This window comes from Pongo abelii, chromosome 10 (genome assembly GCF_028885655.2).
Source record: "Pongo abelii isolate AG06213 chromosome 10, NHGRI_mPonAbe1-v2.0_pri, whole genome shotgun sequence".
Lineage (NCBI taxonomy): Eukaryota > Metazoa > Chordata > Mammalia > Primates > Hominidae > Pongo > Pongo abelii.
Window position 1 is genome coordinate 9,239,351 of NC_071995.2, and position 24,198 is coordinate 9,263,548.

Below are 24,198 nucleotides of genomic sequence, written 5' to 3' on the forward strand. Positions count from 1 at the left end.
CCAGGTATAAAGTGAGATTGATTGCATTGGGGAGCAGTTAGAAATGACAAACGACATTTGAAATGTTGAAGTTCTTTATGTTTGAGATATTTATGAGATAGTGCATTAGTTTTCCATTGCTGCAGTAACAAATTATCTCATACTTTGTGGCTCAAAACAACCTAAATTTATTCTTTTATCTTAATAGTTACATATAAGTAAACACTTTAGGTACATGTATAAAAATAATTTTCTAAAATGTATGTGTTTAATAATAACATACTAATGAATATGTGATCTTATAATTAAATCAAGTATATAATATTTTATAGCCAAGAAAACTTTACAAATTTATCTTCAGAAATGATACTCTAAGTGATTGTGTCGGGGAGGAGATGGGGGTATTTGTTTCATCCTAAGCTTATCTGGAGAAAGAAAATTCAGTTTTAAAATGGAAGTTAAAAATACATAGGTTCTCTTGAAAAAAAAAAACAAACATGGATTCTGGTCAGGTTTTACTCAACAATAGTTGCCAAGGAAAATAAACATATTTACGTTTAAATAACATGAAGTCTTACTTTTCCACATTTCCCAGAGAAATTATTCAGAAACACACACCAGAACTAAAATATCAACACATCAGAATACTCATTATCTAACAAAGTATTTTCTATAGTTATTCAGTGATTGATGGGGTAGGCTTTCTCTCCTTGGGTTGCCCTGAAAGTAGAATTTGAGGTAAGGGCTTGGTTGCAGATAATTCATTTCATTGGGGATCCCAGGAAATAGGAGTGAGAGAGCAGGGAGACTGTGACAAAAAAGGACAAAAGCTAATTTAAGGATTTGTTGTGGAGGCTGCTTCCTGAAAACCTGGGAGATGGATTTCAAGGGGACTTCATGAGAAGCATCTGGAATGCCTCCCACAATTCTTGACCAAAGGCAGAGGCGGGAGCATTTGTCTACTGGCCCTGATCTCTGCTGGTTGAAGCTTTTGGGTAGTGCAGGCTTAATGCTTCCAGGAACAAACTTGATAGATATCTCAGTTACAAAGTATCTTCTTTTCCATCTCATTTTCCTTATCCTAGAATGAGGAGGTTTCAAAAGACATCTGACCACATGGTGTGCTGTATTCTGCAAATGCAAATTCATCTGAAAGATAGTAATTGTTATTAGAAAGTTTTATGACATTGTTCAAGAAGAAAGCATCTTTATTTCTTATCTGTTTAGAAATAAATTCCCCTAAATCTATGCTACTATAACAGTTTCTTTGCTTAACAACTTCCAAATATACTGTATTTTATTCTTCTGATTTACATCACATTGCATACATACCCATATGATCATTCCTAAGTGTTTCAGGTATGATGTTTTGTATATGATACATATTAAAACCTAACAGAGGTTAGGGCTTTCTCTTCTAGAATAAAGTGTCTATATTATCACAAGAGCTGGAGGGACAGTGAAGACTTAGTTCAACCATCCAGGTTTTTGCAAAGAAGTAAAGATGGCCAGTGAGAAATGCAAATCAAAACCACAATGAGATACCATCTCACACCAGTTAGAATGGCGATCATTAAAAAGTCAGGAAACACCAGGTGCTGGAGAGGATGTGGAGAAATAGGAACACTTTTACACTGTTGGTGGGACTGTAAACTAGTTCAACCACTGTGGAAGTCAGTGTGGCGATTCCTCAGGGATCTAGAACTAGAAATACCATTTGACTCAGCCATTCAATTACTGGGTATATACCCAGAGGACTATAAATCATGCTGCTATAAAGACACATGCACACGTATGTTTATTGTGGCATTATTCACAATAGCAAAGACTTGGAACCAACCCAAATGCCCAACAATGATAGACTGGATTAAGAAAATGTGGCACATACACACCATGGAATACTATGCAGCCATAAAAAATGATGAGTTCATGTCCTTTGTAGGGACATGGATGAAATTGGAAATCATCATTCTCAGTAAACTATCGCAAGGACAAAAAACCAAACACCATATGTTCTCACTCATAGATGGGAATTGAACAGTGAGAACACATGGACACAGGAAGGGGAACATCACACTCTGCGGCCTGTTGTGGGGTGGGGGAGGGGGGGAGGGATAGCATTGGGAGATATACCTAATGCTAAATGACGAGTTAATGGGTGCAGCACACTAGCATGGCACATGTATACATATGTAACAAACCTGCACATTGTGCACATGTACCCTAAAACTTAAAGTATTAAAAAATAAAAATAAAAGAAGTAAAGATGTACTTACCAAACGTACAGGTGTTCAAAGTTTGTAAACCACTGTTGATTTACACTTAACACTTAATACTTTGTATCACTATCAATTCACTCCCTTTTTTGGCTGAAATATTTATCAAGATAGCATGTATAAAACAGGTTTTTGTTTTCTCAAAAAGTCTGTGAGTCATTTATTGGCTGAGGTAATCTGACTTGAAAATAATTAACTTGTCATGTTAATTTTTTAATTGGTAAAGTTATTAGACCTATATTTTAATGTATTCATAGACACAATTTTTATCTAAGAAAAGCAGTGTTCAGATAAGCTTCAATTTCAAAACAGAATACCTAATTTAGAGATCTTATTCTGCTACTTACTTGTCTGTGTTATCAGTAACTTACCTTTCCTGAGCCTTGATTAAAACATTAATAACACCACAAGAACTTGGTTGAAAAAAAAAAGAAAACCAAAATCCAGAAACCCAAAGTTACCTGACCAAGTAACTCTGATTATAAATTTTTTTATTTAAAAATTTCACTGTGCTAAGCAATATATGGATAGATAGGTGGTAGTTAACTAGATAAATAGATGCCCAGACTAGCCTGTTGAAGGATGAGAGGCAAGAATAAGCTGATTCAGCTGGCAGTCAGCCAGCATCCAATCAAGAGCCAGTCTAATGCTAGACATATGAATGAGGCCTCCTAGAACATCCAGCTGGCCAACTCGCCAGGTGAATTACAGGTGCAATTCAAAGAAGGAAGAGCTGAATCAGCCCAAACCAGTCACTCTAATCCAATCAGCTTGGCTGATCCATAGAATTGTGAGAAATAATAAATGGTTGTGGCTTTAAAAATATGTTTTCTAAGAATATTTTTGTGAGCATATCTTTATCATCTCTAATAGTATATGTCTCTTGCTCTATTCACATAATAAACACATAATTTCTGTATCCTGTAATTCACACTAATGCATAAACTATGTCAACCTTCATGGCCATTAACTTTATTTTGCCTGAATCTATATTCAGCTAGATATCCTACTTCACATTTATTTTCCAGTAATTTAAATGAACATTCTAGTGAGAAAACTGATTAAGAAAAATCAGGCCAGTTTTGTCCATTTAGGTAAAAAAAAAACCCTCAAATTTTGCTCTTGAAATTCTGACGCTTTTTGTATTGGGTGGTATGAAAAGTTAACAAAACACCAAATAAGGGAAGAAGACTTCAAAAATAGGAACTATAACACCAGTTGAGAAAATGAAAATTGGTTTAACTATTTAGGTTGGTGCAAAAGTAATTATGATTTTCGCCTTGAATGTAATGACAAAAACCGCAGTTACTAAATACAGTTCTTACCAGTTTCATAATAATCATAGAGCTGAACAGATGCTGGCTTGATGTTGGATACGAGTGCATCTTGTTTGACGGAGAATGAGAACTGAATTTCTTTTTGAGTAACCTGAGAATAAATTAATACTGTTATGCATATTGAAACGTATTCACTCAACTTCTCTCCATTTCAAATATTCAGAATTATTTTAGCAATACTATTTTGATACTTATGCCCTTAGGAAAACTTTCTTAAACATAAAAAAACAAAGACAAAAGTAAAACCATATTGTGCCTCAAGCATATACATCAACACACAAACCAAGTTATGACAGTAAACTCACATTCTCCAGGTAGAAAAAGACATGGGTGGTTTTGATTTCTACTCGTTGTACTTTGCCATCTTCCTGAAGCTAAAAATAATGAAAAAAAAGTGTGCTGAAAATTCAGGGAACTAGGATGACAAATATCTAGTTATCCAAAGATAAAATATTTGATTTCAACTTGGAGGTTTTCCTGCATCTTTATAAATACTTATAATGTGTCTATAAAGCTTCAATAACAAAGATTTATCTTTGAGATTTATTCATTCAACATTTTTGAGACATCTATCTGTATAATATTAGTTTCTAATTTTAAATAAATAGAATAACAGAAAGAATATAATAATAACTAAACACTAACTCATCTACCTGTTTTTTAATGATTCACTGTTTTGACAATAGAAGAATATAAATTAATTTGAGAACTCAACGTTTTACTTCTAGATACACATTAAAGTAAAATTTAAGATTCAAATTTTACTCCTTAAGAATAGAAAATATATTCCTTTTTTAAATAAACTTGTGGCCAATGTATACTGTAGCACAGGGCTCAACACCTTATATCTATTCTGAAGTTATTTCAATTAACAACATTTAAATCTTTACCTTCTTAACTGATGATCTATCGGGTACAAATCCTGAAAGCATCTTCACATCTATGATTGCCATGTTGGAAGAGTTGCGCTTTCCATAATAACTTTTTTTTAAAAAAGTACAAAATTTAAAATTCAGATAAACTTTGATCATTATTTAGGAAAACAAAAAATAAAATGTATTTTCATACAAAAAAAGTTTATTTTATCATACTCTTTATAGAGTTTATTGTTCTGAGATTGGAATAATTTAATAATAAACTGAAGTTAGTGCTGTTCTGAAATGACACACGTGCATCTTAATTCATTCCTAAGTGGACCCAGAGAATTGAACCTAGGTCTGATAACCTTGTGTTACAATTTTATGTTTCAAAAGTAAGAGTTTGCAATGTGTTGATTTACAAACTAGAAACTAAGAAAATGTATCTCTTGAGGAGGAATTTATAGAAATATTTTCCCTTACAATTTCCTTCTCTTCCTTCTATTCCATGTTTTTTCGAAGCCAGATTTATTTTTGCAGCTACCATAATCTTATAAAATTTAGGCAATTTAAACAAGATGAAATATATTTTCCAAGAAGATCAAGACAGGCCAATCTTTCACATACAATAATTGGAATGTGGTTTCACTTGGAGGTAGAGAAAGACACTAGGCTACGTGAATTAGAGGTAGAGCGGTATCCATATTTACCAAAAAAAGAGTTCCTACCTGGCTGAAACAACAAGGTCAAATTTTGCATCAAATAATCCTTTGCAGAAAGCATTGGTTGTATTCACAGAAAGGGAAAATCCAGATGACTTCTTAGGGAGCAGGATGTTATACCTCAGAGTTGACTTGGAGAAATATAGAATATGTTATTTATTAACTAAAGGATTAATTTTAAATTTATTACCTCCACATTAACACTTCAACTTAAAAATTAATTTTTACCTCTCTGCTTCTTTTCTATACAATTATATACAATATACTAGTAACACTAGTAACTTTAGTTAACATTTATTGAACATATACTCTGTACTCACTTTTAAATGCTTTTTTATAGAATAACTCCTTTAATGTTTCCAACAAACCCTTGAGGTAGATGCTATTTTTAACCTCCATTTTATAGATGAGGGAAATGAAGGACAGAGAGATGAGTAACTTGTCCAAACTCATACAGCTACTGAGTGGCAGAGTTAGAATATATCTATGCTGTGTTTTGGATAATAATTAAAATGATCTGATTTCAGCCTTAAGCAACTGATAAAATTACTATAATGTCAGAACTTCAGGAGTCAAGGTAAATACCATGAATACAATGAATAAATTAAAAGAGAAATTGTAGAATCTAAATCCAAAATAATATGACTTGGTAATAGGCTTGGTTAAAAACTTAACTTGACCTAATAATCCCACTTCAAGAAATAGTTCCAGAAGATATACCTGTCCAAGTACAAAGTCATAAATACACATTATTAATTTCAATGCCATATGTAATAGTCAAAGAGGGGAACTACTGCAACTGTCCAGAAACATTTGACATATTGAGTATACTCTGGTATATTGGACTATTGGACTATACAGTATGGCAATGCCAGCTAATAAAGGTAGAAGGTGTGATAGAATTAGAAAATCACCACTTTGTAGTTCCTAATGAAATGGTTGATCAGGTAAAGATCATCAATGCATGTTAAGACTTTTAGGTAAAAATTGATGATGAACTCAACATTTGCATGATCCCAATGTAATATTTTGAATGTTAATTGTTGGTGCAAAGAAGAAAAAAGCAGCAACATTAATGGGGAAGTATGGCTATCATCATCTTTAATCCACTGATCAAACTTACCACTAATAATGATGTGCCTCTGGATGTGATACAATATAAATATAGATCTAACTTTTAGTTATGAAAGACAGAGAATGAGACAACAAATTAAATGAAGCCAAAGAAAACAATCTGATAAATTTAGAATTAGGGAAATTCTACACCACAACTGGCCTGATCTCTTCAAAAAATTAATGTCACAAAAAATACAAAAAACTTGATAGATCTGTTAGGTTAAAAGAGACTTGAGAAGCATAACAAATAGCTGCAAAGTATGGTCTTTGATTGAATCCTGGTTTGAAAAACAACCATAAAGTATATTTGGGGATAGAGGTTTGATAATTAAATTATATCATAATACTATTGTTATTTATTTATTTATTTTATTTTTTGAGATGGAGTTTCACTCTGTCACCCAGGCTGGAGTCCAGTGGCATGATCTCGGCCCATTGCAACCTCTGTCTCCTGGGTTCAAGCAATTCTCCTGCCTCAGCCTCCCGAGTAGCTGGGATTACAGGCACGCACAACCACGCCCAGCTAATTTTTGTATTTTTAGTAGAGATGGGGTTTCACCATGTTGTCCAGGCTGGTCTCGAACTCCTGACCTCAAGTGATCCGCCCACCTCGGCCTCCCAAAGTGCTGGGATTACAGGTGTGAGCCACTGCACCTGGCCAAGCTATTGTTAATTTGCATTTGCTCTGATAATGACATTGCAGTTACATAGTTGGATATCCTTATTTATTTTTTGGAGATCCATACATAACATGGCATGATAACTCTAATTTACTTTAAAATTCAGCAAAACAAGGTGAAGCAAAAATGACCAAATGTAAACAAACTATTGAATCCAGTTATTTATTATATGATTCTTTCTAGTTTCACTTAGATTATAAATTTTGATAAGTTGGGGGTGAAAAAGCCCAAAATTACCTGTACGTAAACACAGCCATTGCCATTCACTTCCACCATATACTTTCCCTTAGTTGTTGGCAATAGAATTTGTTGTAGCAACAAACGGTTCTTATCATTCACTTGGAAGGCTGTATTGAATCCTTGGTCAGAGAAAATCTGCACTGAATTTTGTCTATTCTTAGAGAAAGTGAGCCTCTGGAATAGAGTCAGAGCTTGGAGAGCCACAACGGTATCCTAAAATAAGAATGGCAAATTGTATTAAGGCATACCATGGGATTTAGCAATCAGTCAAATACAGCTGTGATTCATTTAAAAATAATTTAAAATGCTATTACATTTTTTCCATGCATTTTGCTTTGTTTTGTGAACTATACTGTCTTGGGTGCTGTATAATTTAAAAAAATAAATGCGGTTGGTGGCAACATTTCTGTCCAAGTCTTCAACACAAACAAAACATCATTTAATAGAATAAAAATGTAATGAAATGCCAAGAAAAAATTTTTTGAAATGCCTACCAAATCAGGCTCTGTTTTACCAAATATTAAAACATACAATAAGGCCAAAATGTCAGTGGAAAAAACAAAAAGACGACAAAATATATATGACTTTATATTTCAATAATAGTAGCATTTCAAATCATTGGGACAATTAATTATTACATAAATGACATTGAGACAAGTGGCTGGCCATTTAAAGTTAGGTCTGTACTCTAAATCTATCAAAATACATCCTATAAAATTACATCCTATAAAATCAAAATATATCCTATAAAATGAATTAGTAATTGAAATACAATGAATTAATTCATAGTACAGAAAAGTCTGGTTATATATTTATATAATTCTTTGTGTTGAGTACTACTCTTAATTTTAAACTGAGAATCTTCAGTAGAATAATTACATTAAGTGAAAATGAAAAGAAAAGAATGAGTATATTTAAAGCATGATAAAAATTGGAAGAAAAATAAAAAGTTGACAAGGATGTTACATGCACTAGTAAGGTTAATATCTTTACTATATTCAGAAGTCTTACACATAATCAAGGAAAAGATTAATATCCCTATTAGGAAAAGTGCAAACGATATGACCAGGAAATTTATGGTACATGAAATAAAAGAGAACATTAAAAAAATGAAAGCATATTCTATCTAAGTAGAAACCAGGGAGATTTATTTTTATACAGAATGAATTACTATTTTTATTGTATCAGATGAAGAGAAATGATTTTGAAATTAAAAAATGAAAAGTACACACTGCTGATGATAACGCAAATTGATAACACCTTTTCTGATAAAATCATAGCGAATTTTATATAGAACATTTTGTAGGTTAGTACTTAAGTTTTTATTTTAAAAATTAAAGTATATTTGAATAAGTATTTAGAGATTATTACTAGATAAAATGCTACATCTGTAAAAAACCTAAAAGACAGCAAATTGAAAAATGATAGCAAGTTTAATAAGGACAACAATTACATTTAATTACATAAATGTAATATGTAAATTTAAAGACCAATACCACCAATGCAAAGCAGGTGCTCAATTTTCTTGTACTTAGAAATTTTACAAAGACATAGAGTTACCTTTGTGGAGGAGAAACCTCCACGGGAGTTTTGCTGCTTTGCCACCCAATGTACAATCTGAGATGCATAGGACAGTTCTTCTGAAGTCAGCCGTGGCTTGGAAAGAAGAGCCAACAGCCCATAACAGGTCATCTCTACATCTGCGGAGGAAGCCTGAAGGTAGTAGAAAGATGATGATCCTTCCTTAGAAAACCGCTCTTCCAGTTCCCAGTACACGGAGCCACCTGACCAAAAAGTGAAAGAAATTCAACAGTGTCTGTGTCAAAGCATGGCACATACCCATGTGTGGTCAAATAGGCAGTATTTGAGGGAGTGCAAACCTTACAACTGGTAATAAAGAAACATCAGGGGATGATAATTATCCCACTGCCAATCATTCTACTTATCCAGCATATTACTCCAGGAAAAGTCAAAAACACTCACCTGCTCTTTTTGCTTTTTTGCTCAGCTCATTGAAGAAGAATTCCCTTTTGTCTTCATAGCCTACTAAACTGTAAGTGTAGGCTAGGAGAGCCTGCTCATAAGTAGTCATAGCTCTCTCCCTAGATATTGTCTCTATGCACTGGAGACCCTTTTGAATAACCATAAACTGCAAAGAATAAAATAAAGAAAAAATCAAATGTGCACACAAAAACACAGATGTAGATATGATCATTGCTGGAAGAAAATTAGGAATGAATCTTGTCTGTGCTGAAATGTTCAAAGGGCAAATGCAACACATTCATTTTAATTTCTACATAGTTCCATCTGCACAGTGTAATTCGACTATTCAGAAGGATATTGATCCAGTATTATTCAGCATATGTGGTAGCTACAAACATATAGTTCTAGTTCCTATTACTATATTGTTGGCATAAAATGTTCTAAGTTCATAAGAAGAAAGTTAGTGGTATCACCATGGGCTACATACCGAGACTGGGTGGCCAGCTTCGAGCAGGGCACTAATAACATATGCAGTTAGAGAGATTTCATTATCTTCTTTTCCCTGAATGAAATGTAGGGGTAACATGTCAGTCTCATGGAATTTAGAGGAAGGGTATTTCTAAACCTAATATATTTGAAAACTCAGATTGGTTGTTTTTTCCTATATTTTTGGGAGGTGAAGTTTTTCACATCCTCAAAAGATACTGTTTATAAAAATTAGGAAATAGAGAACAAAAACCTCAACATTTTATAGAAATAGGAACATCACTTATCAAAATAACTTATGGATCTCAGAAGGCATTTAGAATCAAAGGAGGAAGAGAATGTTCTGCAAAGTTCTAATTCAATTCTCACCCTCATATTTACCCTAGAAATAATATAAAAAGTATCATGAAAAAAATGCATGCTGTGATATTACTATGATTAAAAGAGTATAGTATAAAATAGAAATATTTTATAGTAGTATAATGAGTAGATCAATCAATAGAGCAGGTAGAGCAGAAAGAAATCATATCAAGTATAGAAAACAACGTAACAAAATTAGCCTCGAAAATCAGTAGAAACAGAAAGCATTCAATAACAAGAGGTGTCATGATAAGTGGTGAACTATTTGGAATATAGAAGTAAATTATATATAGATTACACAACATACTGAATAAATTCTAGCAAGTCAATAACATTAGTTATAAAGAAAATCAAACTAGCACCAAAAGATTAAAGAGCAATTACAAAGGAGAAAAATTAAACCAAAAATAATCACATGAAATGTATTTTACTTTTGAACCAATTGACCTGTAAACAAAAGTAGAGATTAAGCACCATCTTTTTTCTATTTTCAAAGATTTTTGTTTTCATACTTATATTACTCAGAGTTAGCAGTAGTGCTATGAGTTAGATACTCTATATGTAAAAAGAATCAAAATTGGCACAATTGGCACAATTTTACAAAACCAGTCTGGTAACATTTTTTCAGAACCTTAAAAAAATTACACTTTTAGAGAGCTATCCTAAGTCAATAATGAGCTAGGGGCCTATTCACATATAAGAATGCTAACAAAACATTATTTTGAGTTTAATAAGCATTACTGAAACCTCAAGAAAGAGTAATAAACAAGTTTTGGTTTATTCATATGATGATGTATAGAGAGCTATTAGTTTTATGTTTTTATGTTATTCTAATGGTATGGCAGAGTTATTATCAATAATGTTAGGTTTCAAGAAGGGAAGACTAAAAACTCATACAGGATCATCTCAATTATGTTTATAAAGCATAGGTAAAAAGACTAAAGGAAAATATTGCCAAAACATTAAAGTGATTATTTCTGAGTTGTTGACATATGAATAATACTTTGGTTAATTCCTTATAAGAAATCTCTGAGCTACTTTCAATAAATGAATACTACTATAATAATTATGAAGAAAATATAAGTTTAAAAAAACTTAGAAATAAAAGGCATATTCATTATGAACACTTATCTCAGGGATATTAGCAAATTAGAGCAAAACAAATTGAATTCTAACAATAAAACAATATTAATAAAGAATTTATTAAATGATAAAGCACTAAACTATTAAGAATTACCCAGGTTCTGTTATTTCTTTGTTCACGCTTTTACTAATAATCCTGCAACTGCACCCTGCCCCCAGTCACCACAATTACTGTTAGAATCTTCTACAGTTTTTAACCTGACTGAAGGAAAGAAAACATTCCATTTGCTATAAAGAAACATTTTATTGGTTTTCAAGATAATTAGTTTATGCTAGTAGAAATTCCAGTTCAACAATTTTTACCAATTTCTTCAGTAGTACTTTGGGATTCACTAAACAATTATGATGAAAGAATAGAAAACTGTAAGGTAGAATCTCATCAGTACCTTCAAAGCATTGTTGAAGACGTTGCCAAAATTTAGGAAGCAGCCATCTGGTTTCTGAATATTTAAGAGCCAAATAAGGGTTTGGGATTGAACTTTGTCATCGATATAAATGTAACGTTTAGCCTGCGCAAATGACTTGTAAACAAATGCAGTGAGCCTGGAAAAAAATGATATACAGAGCATATTATAACAACCACTGAGAGGCACGTGAATTCTCATTAAAATGTGCCTTGCTTCTGGCCAGGCACGGTGGCTCATGCCTGTAATCCCGGCTCTTTGGGAGGCTGAGGCAGGTGGATCACAAGGTCAGGAGTTCGAGACCAGGCTGGCCAATGTAGTGAAACCCCCTCTCTACTAAAAATATGAAAATTAGCTGGGCGTGGTGGTGGGCACCTGTAGTCCCAGCTACTTGGGAGGCTGAGGCAGGAAAATCGCTTGAACCCGGGAGGCGGAGGTTGCAGTGAGATGAGATCACACCACTGCACTCCAGCCTGGGCAACAGAGTGAGACTCTATCTCAAAAAAAGAAAAAAAGTGTAACTTGTCTCAATTAGATTTTTTAGTTTCTCATGCTGAAAATTCCTTTCTCAAATTCTAGCCAAATGTGTCCACCCACCCATGCCTTTGGCTTAAGGGATAACTTAAGTTATTCTAATGACATAGCAAAGTTATTATAAATAATGTTAGGTTTCAAGAAAGGAAGACTAAAGTCTCATACAGGATAATCTCAATTATGTTTATAAAGCATAGGAGAAAAAGACTGAAGGAAAATATTGCCAAAACATTAATGGAGATTATTTATGAGTTGTTGAGATATGAGTAATATTTTTATTAATTTGCATATTACTGATTTGTTTAATTTGTATATTACTGATTTGGTAATAATTTACATATTGCTGATTAATAACTTAAATTAAGTCTCCATCCATTTGACTTAAATCCTTTCTCTTCCTCCTTCTCTGAATTCATCATTCATGCCCTCAATGAAGTGTCACCTTCTCTATAACGTCTTCCCAGATTCTTTTATCTCTACCTGAAGCAAAACTAGAATTCCTGCACTTGTCCCCTCTTAACACCTAAGAGCTTATTGGGAAATTATAGAATGTTGTAACTAGAAAAATATCTTAGAGGCCAAGATGAGGCATGTGTGCCTTATTATCATTTCATGATAACCTGGGGTCTACAGGGTTTAAATGGCTCATCCAAAACGAGCTATAGTTTATGTTTAGTTAACTTCTCCCTTGTAGACTGGCATTCCTAACAGGTAAACACTGTCGGATTCATCCATGTGTGTAATATACATTGCATTTAGTCCAAACACGTCATCACACAATTGCTGGAAAAGTTGCCGTGCCTATATACTTCCATAGGATTATGTGCATATTTTTATTACAGCTTTTATCACGTTGTGTTTTAATGTTTTTTTTCTTATTTGCCTTTCCCCACTATACTCCACACTTCCCAGAGTCAAGGGTCATGTACTATCAAGAGGCAAAATAATGTAGTGAGTGAAGGTTCACATTCTGGAACAGACATTCAAGTTCTGCCACAATATTGGCAATGTGAACTTGCACAAATTATTTAACCTCTGTGGGTTGTGGGCAGAATTGTGTTGCCTCCTCATTCAAATTCATATGTTGAACCCCTAAACCTCAGTACTGCAGAATTTGACTTGTTTTTAAAGATAGGGTCTTCAAAGAGGTAAGTTAAAATGACGTCATTTAAGTAGACTCTAATCCAGTATGACAATATGACTGGTGTCCTCATAAGAAGAGGAAAGATACGCACAGAGATAAGACCATGAGAAGACAGGGAGAAGACAGCCATGTCCAAGCCCAGAAGACAGGCTCAAAAAAAATGTCAACCTTATTAACACCTTAATCATGGACTTCTAGCTTCCAGAATCATAAGAAGACAAATTTCTGTTGTTTAAGCCATCTCGTCTGCAGTACTTTTTTATGGTACCTAGCAAACGAATACATTGTGTTTCTGTTTCTTTATATGTAAAATGGGTGTTATGATGCTATCTGCCTCACTGGGCTATTATGGAGATTTACTACTCTCAATTAGAAAAGAAACAATAATGATTATTATAACTAGTATTTGTCTTTTTGTATCTCAAGGATGTTCCCAGGACACAGCAGCTAGGGGTGAATATGTATTTGTAAATAAAAGTTAATAATATAAGGAATAAATTTTAAAATTTAACTTGTATCTCATTAATCACCCTGTCTTTTAGGCTTACAATAATAATGCAATCTTTGCTTAATTTATTTTGGTTTTAGTGCTTATTTCACCATTTGTAGCAACTATGATTCTGCTCCAATATAGGTTTTTAATGTCTCATTAAGAGGATTCATAGCTACACAGAATAATTTCTGAGTGACACTATCAGTTATCATAAACAATCTTGAAACTATCTTTAGGTTGGGATATTATTGTTTCAATGGAATAATTTGCTTGTATAATAAATGTAGTTTCATATCTTTTATCCTGCTCTATTGAGTTACTTTGTCTAATAATTTGCTTATGTATCATGTATAATTTTTTTTGTAAGTAAAAGATAGAAATACTATAAGTCTTTAACTCAAGAGCCCAAGAATCCTATTAGAAGAATGTGCATATGTATGTGGAAGTTTGTATATTTATAGTTTGTGGGGGGAGATCCATAGCTTTTATAAAATTCTCAAAAATCACTTGAAAAAAATAAGTAGATTAGAAGTAATTAGAAACATCTAATTAAACTGATATAAATAATAAAACTTCAAACCATGTGTGTCCATGTTCATCTTTATGTCCAAAGGTACTATATGATCCATCGAAGTGTTTATAAGACAGCTGCCTCTGATATCCTGAAACAAGAAGAGATATTATTTTTCAAATTAAAAGGGATGATCCAGAAGAAAAGTTGGGTAAGTTGAATATTTGTGTTAGTTATAAGTGGATGTATACATATAGACAAACACATTCATGTATTCAACAAGCAAAACAGCCGGGATTCAGGGATTTAACTGAGATAAGAAAAATAAGGCTTCTAAATGCTTTACCGGTGGCCAGGTATCCAATAGCCTTGGATTTGATCTCTTCTGTCAGTTGTTGAGTCTGATTCAGATAGTCCAAGATGTAAATATTGGGAGTGAATAGGGCCATATTCTGCTCTCCACAACCAAAAGGCAGGTGAAGAAGATTCTGTAAGTTTTGCATGGCAGAACCGAGAATGTCTCCTGAAAAATCAATCAAGTTGATATGAAGGAGTTTATAAAAATTGATAAGATAAAGAATATTAGTTTGTATTCAACATCTCTATGTCATAGATATTCAAAATAATTATTTTTAATATTATCTGGATCTTACTTTCTCTTCTATTTGTTGGGCCCACACTATAGAATTAGCAAGACAACTCAGGGTCTTGTTTTCAGAACCATGGTGGAGATATGTTATCCAAAGCAGCACAGCCAAGAGCAGAAGAACCCAAAAGTTTGTGGGAATCAAAATTTCCGGAGAGATCCCAGGGTGAAGTAGAAAACTCCAGGTCAATCATAAATTCAAAAACAATAGGATTTGGGTCCAAAATAAACCTTTATAAAACGCTTACCATTTATCAGATACTGTTCTGAGCACTCTGCTCATATTAATTCATTCAACTCTTATAATAATAATACAAATGGGTACTATTTTTTTCACCTATAATGAAATTGAGGCACAGAGAGGCTGAAAATTTTCCCAGCATCATCCAGAAAAGACATAGCAGAGTCAGGAATTGAGCATACAAAATAGTGCTTCAGAGTGCCTGGACTTGGCCACTTCCCTACACACTTTCTACCAATACTTAATAGTTGTGTAGCACTTACTACATATCTGGAGATGTCTAAGCATCTTAACTCATTTAATTTTTATAACAATCCTATGAAATAAGTAATACTATTATCTTCACTTAAGGGATGAAGAAATGAGACACAGAGAAGTTCAGCAATTTTCCTAAAGTGACACAGCAAGTGGTGAATATGGGATTCAAACCCAAGGCAGCCTTCTGGTAAAGTCAGTTTTCTTATCCACTATGCTTTGCCACTGTAAACAACTTCTACAGTCCAAAGATTGAAATCATATCAGGTATCTTTTTGAATCACAAGGGTATGAAACTAGAAATAAATAACGGGACAAAAATTCACAAATATGTAGAAACTGAACACATGCCTGAATACCCACTGGGTCAAGGAAGAAATCAAAAGGGAAATAAAAAAATACCTTGAGACAAAAGAAAATGGAAACACAAAATTAGGTTGGGAGCCAAGATGGCCGAATAGGAACAGCTCCGGTCTACAGCTCCCAGCGTGAGTGACGCAGAAGACGGGTGATTTCTGCATTTCCATCTGAGGTACTGGGTTCATCTCACTAGGGAGTGCCAGACAGTGGGAGCAGGACAGTGGGTGCAGCGCACCGTGCACCAGCCGAAGCAGGCCAAGGCATTGCCTCACTCGGGAAGCGCAAGGGGTCAGGGAGTTCCCTTTCCTGGTCAAAGAAAGGGGTGACAGACGGCACCTGGAAAATCGGGCCACTCCCACCCGAATACTGCGCTTTTCTGATGGGCTTAGTGCACCTGGCTCGGAGGGTCCTACGCCCACGGAGTCTCGCTGATTGCTAGCACAGCAGTCTGAAATCAAACTGCAAGGCAGCAGTGAGGCTGGGGGAGGGGCGCCCGCCATTGCCCAGGCTCGCTTAGGTAAACAAAGCAGCCGGGAAGCTCGAACTGGGTGGAGCCCACCACAGCTCAAGGAGGCCTGCCTGCCTCTGTAGGCTCCACCTGTGGGGGCAGGGCACAGACAAACAAAACAAAAAGAGAGCAGTAACCTCTGCAGACTTAAACATCCCTGTTTGACAGCTTTGAGGAGAGCAGTGGTTCTCCCAGCACGCAGCTGGAGATCTGAAAACGGGCAGACTGTCTCCTCAAGTGGGTCCCTGACCCCTGACCCCCGAGCAGCCTAACTGGGAGGCACCCCCCAGTAGGGGCAGACTGACACCTCACACGGCCGGGTACTCCTCTGAGACAAAACTTCCAGAGGAACGATCAGACAGCAGCATTCGCAGATCACGAAAATCTGCGGTTCTGCAGACACCGCTGCTGATACCCAGGCAAACAGGGTCTGGAGTGGACCTCTAGCAAACTCCAACAGACCTGCAGCTGAGGGTCCTGTCTGTTAGAAGGAAAACTAACAAACAGAAAGGACATCCACACCAAAAACCCATCTGTACAACACCATCATCAAAGACCAAAAGTAGATAAAACCACAAAGATGTGGAAAAAACAGAGCAGAAGAACTGGAAACTCTAAAAAGCAGAGCGCCTCTCCTCCTCCAAAGGAACACACTTCCTCACCAGCAACGGAACAAAGCTCGACGGAGAATGACTTTGACGAGTTGAGAGAAGAAGACTTCAGACGATAAAACGACTCCAAGCTACAAGAGGAAATTCAAACCAAAGGCAAAGAAGTTGAAAACTTTGAAAAAACTTTAGACGAATCTATAACTAGAATAACCAATACAGAGAAGTGCTTAAAGGAGCTGATGGAGCTGAAAGCCAAGGCTCGAGAACTACGTGAAGAATGCAGAAGCCTCAGGAGCCAATGCAACCAACTGGAAGAAAGGGTATCAGTGATGGAAGATGAAATGAATGAAATGAAGCGAGAAGGGAAGTTTAGAGAAAAAAGAATAAAAAGAAACGAACAAAGCCTCCAAGAAATATGAGACTATGTGAAAAGACCAAATCTGCGTCTGATTGGTGTACCTGAAAGTGACAGGGAGAATGGAACCAAGTTGGAAAACACTCTGCAGGATACTATCCAGGAGAACTTCCCCAATCTAGCAAGGCAGGCCAATATTCAGATTCAGGAAATACAGAGAACACCACAAAGATACTCCTCGAGAAGAGCAACTCCAAGACACATAGTTGTCAGATTCACCAAAGTTGAAATAAAGGAAAAAATGTTAAGGGCATCCAGAGAGAAAGGTCGGGTTACCCACAAAGGGAAGCCCATCAGACTAACAGTAGATCTCTTGGCAGAAACTCTACAAGCCAGAAGAGTGGGGGCCAATATTCAACATTCTTAAAAAAAAGAATTTTCAACCCAGAATTTCATATCCAGCCAAACTAAGCTTCATAAGTGAAGGAGAAATCAAATACTTTACAGACAAGCAAATGCTGAGAGATTTTGTCACCACCAGGCCTGCCCTAAAAGAGCTCCTGAAGGAAGCATTAAACATGGAAAGGCACAACCGGTACCAGCCGCTGCAAAATCATGCCAAAATGTAAAGACCATCGAGACTAGGAAGAAACTGCATCAACTAATGAGCAAAATAACCAGCTAACATCATAATGACAGGATCAAATTCACACATAACAATATTAACTTTAAATGTAAATGGACTAAATGCTCCAATTAAAAGACACAGACTGGCAAATTGGATAAAGACTCAAGACCCATCAGTGTGCTGTATTCAGGAAACCCATCTCATGTGCAGAGACACACATAGGCTCAAAATAAAAGGATGGAGGAAGACCTACCAAGCAAATGGAAAACAAAAAAAGGCAGGGGTTGCAATCCTAGTCTCTGATAAAGCAGACTTTCAACCAACAAAGATCAAAAGAGACAAAGAAGGCCATTACATAATGGTAAAGGGATCAATTCAATAAGAAGAGCTAACTATCCTAAATATATATGCATCCAATACAGGAGCACCTAGATTCATAAAGCAAGTCCTGAGTGACCTAAAAAGAGACTTAGACTCCCACACAATAATAATGGGAGAATTTAACACCCCACTGTCAACATTAGACAGATCAACGAGACAGAAAGTTAACAAGGACACCCACGAATTGAACTCAGCTCTGCACCAAGCGGACCTAATAGACATCTACAGAACTCTCCACCCCAAATCAACAGAATATACATTCTTTTCAGCACCACACCACACCCATTCCAAAACTGACCACATACTTGGAAGTAAAGCTCTCCTCAGCAAATGTAAAAGAACAGAAATTATAACAAACTGTCTCTCAGACCACAGTGCAATCAAACTAGAACTCAGGATTAAGAAACTCACTCAAAACCGCTCAACTACATGGAAACTGAACAACCTGCTCCTGAATGACTACTGGGTACATAACAAAATGAAGGCAGAAATAAAGATGTTCTTTGAAACCAACGAGAACAAAGACACAACGTACCAGAATCTCTGGGACACATTCAAAGCAGTGTGTAGAGGGAAATTTATAGCACTAAATGCCCACAAGAGAAAGCAGGAAAGATTCAAAATTGACACCCTAACATCACAATTAAAAGAACTACAAAAGCAAGAGCAAACACATTCTAAAGCTAGCAGAAGGCAAGAGATAACTAAAATCAGAGCAGAACTGAACAAAATAAAGACCAAAAAACCCTTCAAAAAATTAATGAATCCAGGAGCTGGTTTTTTGAAAGGATTAACAAAATTGATAGACCACTAGCAAGACTAATAAAGAAAAAAAGAGAGAAGAATCAAATAGATACAATAAAAAATGATAAAGGGGATATCACCACCAATCCCACAGAAATACAAACTACCATCAGAGAATATTACAAACACCTCTATGCAAATAAACTAGAAAATCTAGAAGAAATGGATAAATTCCTCAACACATACACTCTCCCAAGACTAAACCAGGAAGAAGTTGAATCTCTGAATAGACCAATAACAGGCTCTGAAATTGTGGCAATAATCAATAGCTTACCAACCAAAAAGAGTCCAGGACCAGATGGATTCACAGCCGAATTCTACCAGAGGTACAAGGAGGAACTGGTACCATTCCTTCTGAAATTATTCCAATCAACAGAAAAAGAGGGAATCCTCCCTAACTCATTTTATGAGGCCAGCATCATCCTGATACCAAAGCTGGGCAGAGACACAACCAAAAAAGAGGATTTTAGACCAATATCCTTGATGAACATTGATGCAAAAATCCTCAATAAAATTCTGGCAAACCGAATCCAGCAGCACATCAAAAAGCTTATCCACCATGATCAAGTGGGCTTCATCCCTGGGATGCAAGGCTGGTTCAATATACGCAAATCAATAAATGTAATCCAGCATATAAACAGAACCAAAGACAAAAACCACATGATTATCTCGATAGATGCAGAAAAGGCCTTTGACAAAATCCAACAACCCTTCATGCTAAAAACTCTCAATAAATTAGGTATTGATGGGATGTATCTTAAAATAATAAGAGCTCTATCTATGACAAACCCACAGCCAATATCATACTGAATGGGCAAAAACTGGAAGCATTCCCTTTGAAAACTGGCACAAGACAGGGATGCCCTCTCTCACCACTCCTGTTCAACATAGTGTTGGAAGTTTTGGCCAGGGCAATTAGGCAGGAGAAGGAAATAAAGGGTATTCAATTAGGAAAAGAGAAAGTCAAATTGTCCCTGTTTGCAGATGACATGATTGTATATCTAGAAAACCCTATTGTCTCAGCCCAAAATTTCCTTAAGCCGATAAGTAACTTCAGCAAAGTCTCAGGATACAAAATCAATGTACAAAAATCACCAGCATTCTTATACACCAACAACAGACAAACAGAGAGCCAAATCATGAGTGAACTCCCATTCACAATTGCTTCAAAGAGAATAAAATACTTAGGAATCCAATTTACAAGGGACGTGAAGGACCTCTTCAAGGAGAACTACAAACCACTGCTCAAGGAAATAAAAGAGGATACAAACAAATGGAAGAACATTCCATGCTCATGGGTAGGAAGAATCAATATCGTGAAAATGGCCATACTGCCCAAGGTAATTTATAGATTCAATGCCATCCCCATCAAGCTACCAATGACTTTCCTCACAGATTTGGAAAAAACTACTTTAAAGTTCATATGGAACCAAAAAAGAGCCCGCATTGCCAAGTCAATCCTAAGCCAAAAGAACAAAGCTGGAGGCATCACGCTACCTGACTTCAAACTATACTACAAGGCTACAGTAACCAAAACAGCATGGTACTGGTACCAAAACAGAGATCTAGATCAATGGAACAGAACAGAGCCCTCAGAAATAATGCCGCATATCTACAACTATCTGATCTTTGACAAACCTGAGAAAAACAAGCAATGGGGAAAGGATTCCCTATTTAATAAATGGTGCTGGGAAAACTGGCTAGCCATATGTAGAAAGCTGAAACTGGATCCCTTCCTTACACCTTATACAAAAATTAATTCAAGATGGATTAAAGACTTAAACGTTAGACTTAAAGCCATAAAAACCCTAGAAGAAAACCTAGGCATTACCATTCAGGACATAGGCGTGGGCAAGGACTTCATGTCTAAAACAACAAAAGCAATGGCAACAAAAGCCAAAATTGACAAATGGGATCTAACTAAACTAAAGAGCTTCTGCACAGCAAAAGAAACTACCATCAGAGTGAACAGGCAACCTACAAAATGGGAGAAAATTTTCACAACCTACTCATCTGACAAAGGGCTAACATCCAGAATCTACAATGATCTCAAACAAATTTACAAGAAAAAAAAACAACCCCATCAAAAAGTGGGCAAAGGATATGAACAGACACTTCTCAAAAGAAGACATTTATGCAGCCAAAAGACACATGAAAAAATGCTCATCATCACTGGCCATCAGAGAAATGCAAATCAAAACCACAATGAGATACCATCTCACACCAGTCAGAATGGCAATCATTAAAAAGTCAGGAAACAACAGGTGCTGGAGAGGATGTGGAGAAATAGGAACACTTTTACACTGCTGGTGGGACTGTAAACTAGTTCAACCATCGTGGAAGTCAGTATGGCGATTCCTCAGGTATCTAGAACTAGAAATACCATTTGACCCAGCCATCCCATTACTGGGTATATATCCAAAGGACTATAAATCATGCTGCTATAAAGACACATGCACACGTATGTTTACCGCAGCACTATTCACAATAGCAAAGACTTGGAACCAACCCAGATGTCCAACAATGATAGACTGGATTAAGAAAATGTGGCACATATACACCATGGAATACTATGCAGCCATAAAATATGATGAGTTCATGTCCTTTGTAGGGACATGGATGAAACTGGAAATCATCATTCTCAGTAAACTATTGCAAGGACAAAAAACCAAACACCGCATGGTCTCACTCATAGATGGGAATTGAACAATGAGAACACATGGACACAGGAAGGGGAACATCACACTTTGGGGACTGTTGTGGGATGGGGGGGAGGGGGGAGGGATAGCATTAGGAGATATACCTAATGCTAAATGGCGAGTTAATGGGTGCAGCACACCAGCATGGCACATGTATACATATGTAACTAACACGCACATTGTGCACATGTACCCTAAAACTTAAAGTATAATAATAATAGTTAAAAAAAAAAAAAAAAGAAAATGGAAACACAACATACTACAACTTACGGCTACAGCAGAAGCAGTCTGGAGAGGTAAATGTATATTGATACACTGCTATATCAAAAAAGAAGAAAGATCTCAAATAAATAAGCTAATGTTACACTTTAAGGAACTAGAAAAAGAAAAAACTAAGCCCAAAAGTAGCAAAAGGAAGGGAATAACAAAGATTAGAGCAGAAATAAATGAAGTAGAGACTAGAGAAATAATCAATGAAACTAGTTATTTTTTTGAAAATAAATGAAATCGACAAACCATTACCTAAGATCAGAAAAAAGAATGAAGATTCAAATAAATAGGACCATAAATGAAGGATGAGATATTAGAACTTATACCACAGGAATACAAAGGATCCTATAAAACTACTATGAATGATTATATGCCAACAAACTGATAACCTAGAGGAAGTAGATACTTTCCTACACACACATGACCTATTAAGACTGAATTATAAACAGAAAATCTGAGCAGACTAATAGTGAGTAAGGAGACTTAATCAATAATTAAAGGTCTCCCATCAAATAAAAGTCCCAGACTGGATGGCTTCCTTGTTGAATTCTCCCAAATATTTAAAGAACTAATATCAATTCTTACCAGACTCTTCCAGAAAATCAAAGTGGAAGTAATACTTCCAAATTCATTTTACAAGTCTAGTATTACCCTGATACCAAAGCCAGACAAGGACATTACAAGAAAAGAAAACTACAGACCAAGATCCCTGATGAATATAAACCCCAAAAATCCTCAACAAAATACTAACTAGCAAATTGAATTCAGTGGCTCATTAAATAGATGGAAATTGAGCCATTTGCTAGTAAGATAGCCTAAAAACAAGAAGCGTTTAGAATGATGGTGCAGGATATAATGGTGTAGCATCTGTGACTTCTATTTGTTGGACATCATTTTGGTAATGAGACTTATTTGCTCAAAGCCAAAAGCTCAAGTAAACGCAGGTCTTCTTTGGTTTTGATAATGGAAGATGTTCTTGATATAAGATGAGTGTTCTTCCCCTCCCTCATGAGTATTTTTCTGGTCTATACTTCTTCTACTGCAACAATGCAAGATATAACCATAATGCTACTTGGAGGGCAGAATTCCTTCCACTGTACAGTATTCTTTAGATGTCCATCTTAAGTCTTTAATCTGGGCTGTATATAGATGATGACTAGAAGGTAGGGGCTGAACAGTCCAGAAGTGTTTTAAAAAACGATAGAAATAAATCATGGAGGTAACTGTCTTTGAAATCTGGAATGAGCAAGAAAGCAATTTTCCCTTTTTAACAAGGGAACAATGACAGGAATATATTCTACTTAATTTTGGCATACATTTTATGTTTTGATGTCTAAACATGTCTTACAGTTGTTCTTATTACCCTTAAGCTTTTCCAGTTGTTGGCATGTTACTGGAATTCTAGGTTTATAGGGCCTGTAAGTTACGAGTAGGATGCTTTGCCCGACTTTGTTCACTGTCCCACAGGGACCACTGCCTTTGTGTGGAATGCTGTTAGCTCCTACCTGAGTGTTGTAATTTCAGTGCAAAAGGAGTAAAATATCGATGTTAACCAGTTCAACATGCTGTGCTCTAAAAATCACTCATTTGTGAGAAAACATCACAGTTTTTCCTTACTGAGGGAGCCTTAAATGAGACATGAGCCAGAAATGCTAATGACAGGAGTAAATTTTTATGTGTCACATCAAATGGCCTTTAAGAAAGGAAAGTGAGTGTGTGCTTTGGAGTCTCTTGACACTTCATTTCTTGGTGTGGTTGAGTACTTAGTCATATATACCAACCTCAATTATAAAATTCTTAGGATAGAAATGGAGTCTAAAACAGATGACAAAACAGAACCATGGCAGAAATAGGTATAATTTTTCTCTTCTTTCCAAGCCTATGTATTATACTGCTTTGCAGACTTACCAAGGACAGACCAATAAGCTCTAGGTGAATCTTTTACAAGATTATCTGGTAAAGTTAGCACTACTGGTTGAGATACTGTGGATCCTAGGAAACAGTAAAGTGAAATTATTAATTCAGATCTCTCATTTATTTTAAAAACCATGATTTTGACTTTGAATATAATTTATCTTCTTGATTGGTAAATCACTTAATGTCTACTTATTGACTATTCGCAACTCTATTTCTAAAATAATCAGAAAAAAGGTCAAAGAGATTCCTATAATTATA

At 35.5% G+C, this 24,198-nt stretch overlaps 1 protein-coding gene across 1 annotated transcript; it reads right to left on the bottom strand.

Annotated features, from left to right (window-relative positions):
* Nucleotides 1-514: 514 nt before the first annotated feature.
* On the bottom strand, nt 515-24,001 carry LOC129049295 (ovostatin-like). The gene is made up of 13 exons (XM_054527796.1): nt 23,932-24,001; nt 14,612-14,788; nt 14,335-14,416; nt 11,566-11,722; nt 9,678-9,752; nt 9,191-9,356; nt 8,768-8,991; nt 7,205-7,420; nt 5,178-5,302; nt 4,483-4,573; nt 3,898-3,966; nt 3,581-3,683; nt 515-1,128 (listed from the first exon to the last, which is right to left on the bottom strand). Exons 2-13 carry the CDS (start codon nt 14,766-14,768, stop codon nt 1,061-1,063), a joined length of 1,533 nt encoding a protein of 510 aa, XP_054383771.1. The 5' UTR covers nt 14,769-14,788; nt 23,932-24,001; the 3' UTR covers nt 515-1,060.
* Between the last annotated feature and the right edge of the window lie 197 nt (nt 24,002-24,198).

Bases quoted from the DNA above. Each gene is read 5' to 3' on its own strand.
- LOC129049295 (XM_054527796.1), bottom strand. From the start codon at position 14,768: ATGCAAAACTTACAGAATCTTCTTCACCTGCCTTTTGGTTGTGGAGAG. The intron at 8,992-9,190 runs GTGAGTGTTTTT...CTTTTTGGTCAG, and splicing joins CAAAAAAGCAAAAAGAGCAG to GTGGCTCCGTGTACTGGGAA. The intron at 4,574-5,177 runs GTAGGAACTCTT...TTTAAAAAAAAG, and splicing joins GACCTTGTTGTTTCAGCCAG to TTATTATGGAAAGCGCAACT.